We start from the raw sequence: 1,625 nt of genomic DNA, 5'->3' as shown, positions 1-1,625 counted from the left end.
GAGAACCCAAGATCAGAGACGTTGTTCAGGAAACAATTCCTGCAGCTTGTTCCTCAGCTTGGTTTGGAATTAGTGCCAAAAGTCCAAACACTGGAACTGAGAAATCCTCCTTTTATTACAGAGATGTGAGCCAGGAGTCAAGGTTAATTGTCCACCCACGCACATGTACAAAGAACACCAGGTCAGACAGGCTGGGTTCCCACGTGCAACAGATTCAGACATTTCTAGAAAAACAGGATTGTCACAAATAGAATGCTAAACGCACTGGAGTTTCCAGAAATGAAGTGGAAATGCCTTGTGAAGGGACATGGATAATTTGTTGCTTCTGAGATACACCTGACTGCATCAGCTTCTTCAGTGCGTCCTTCAGCTCCTGGTTCCTCATGCTGTAGATGAGGGGGTTCACTGCTGGAGGCACCACCGAGTACAGGACTGCCACCACCAGGTCCAGGGATGGGGAGGAGATGGAGCGGGGCTTCAGGTGGGCAAATATGGCAGTGCTGACAAAGAGGGAGACCACGGCCAGGTGAGGGAGGCACGTGGAAAAGGCTTTGTGCCGTCCCTGCTCAGAGGGGATCCTCAGCACAGCCCTGAAGATCTGCACATAGGACAGCACAATGAAAATGAAACATCCACAGACTAAACAGGAACTAATCACTAGAAGCCCCACTTCCCTGAGGTAGGTGTGTGAGCAGGAGAGCTTGAGGATCTGTGGGATTTCACAGAAGACCTGTCCCAGGGCATTGCCTTGGCAGAGCGGCAGTGACAGTGTATTGGCCGTGTGCAGCGCAGCATAGAGAAACCCACTGGCCCAGGCAGCTGCTGCCATGTGGACACAAGCTCTGCTGCCCAGCAGGGTCCCGTAGTGCAGGGGCTGGCAGATGGCCACGTAGCGGTCATAGGCCATGACGGTGAGGAGAGAACACTCCGCTGAAAGGAAAAAGAGAATCAGGAAGAGCTGTGCCGCACATCCTGAGTAGGAGATGTCCCTGGTGTCCCAGAGGGAGTTGGCCATGGCTTTGGGGAGAGTGGTGGAGATGGAGCCCAGGTCGAGGAGGGAGAGGCTGAGGAGGAAGAAGTACATGGGGGTGTGCAGGTGGTGGTCGCACACTATGGCAGTGATGATGAGTCCGTTGGCCATGAGGGCAGCCAGGTAGATGCCCAGGGAGAGCCAGAAGTGCAAGAGCTGCAGCTCCCGCGTGTCTGCCAATGCCAGGAGGAGGAACTGGGTGATGGAGCTGCTGTTGGACATCTGCTGCCTCTGGGCATGGGGAGCTGCTCAAGGAGGAAAGATAGCAAGATGTCAGAGGATAATTCTGTGAGCCAATTGAAAGCTGTTTCTCCTAGATGCGCCCCCGGTGCCCCATGTCCCCCCCTCTGCCGTTTCCTAGGAGAGCTCCCTTCCCTGAGGCAAAAAAGAGTTAAGATGATGGGATTATCCAGCGCGTGTTTCTCTTATGTGCCTTTCCCAGGGCATCAAAGGCTTCCCAAGCACATGCATGCAGTGGGGTTTTCAGTACCAGTGGTACGTTTCCCACAGTAGGAAGTGCCACCAGAATGGGTTGTCCTGAGAAGTGAGCTGGGTTCTTTAAATCATTTGGTCCCTTTAATGAAGGAATCAAGGA

The 1,625-nt window shown here is 53.4% G+C and overlaps 1 protein-coding gene across 1 annotated transcript; it reads right to left on the bottom strand.

The window, feature by feature from the left end:
* Positions 1 to 241: 241 nt before the first annotated feature.
* Positions 242 to 1,267, bottom strand: LOC129783459 (olfactory receptor 14C36-like). The gene has a single exon (XM_055793423.1). The coding sequence runs from the start codon at positions 1,250 to 1,252 to the stop codon at positions 242 to 244; it is 1,011 nt and encodes a 336-aa protein (XP_055649398.1). The 5' UTR covers positions 1,253 to 1,267.
* Between the last annotated feature and the right edge of the window lie 358 nt (positions 1,268 to 1,625).

Source organism: Falco peregrinus, unplaced genomic scaffold (genome assembly GCF_023634155.1).
Source record: "Falco peregrinus isolate bFalPer1 unplaced genomic scaffold, bFalPer1.pri scaffold_42, whole genome shotgun sequence".
Lineage (NCBI taxonomy): Eukaryota > Metazoa > Chordata > Aves > Falconiformes > Falconidae > Falco > Falco peregrinus.
Note: the sequence above shows the minus strand (reverse complement) of the source record. Positions and strands in the feature narration are given on the sequence as shown.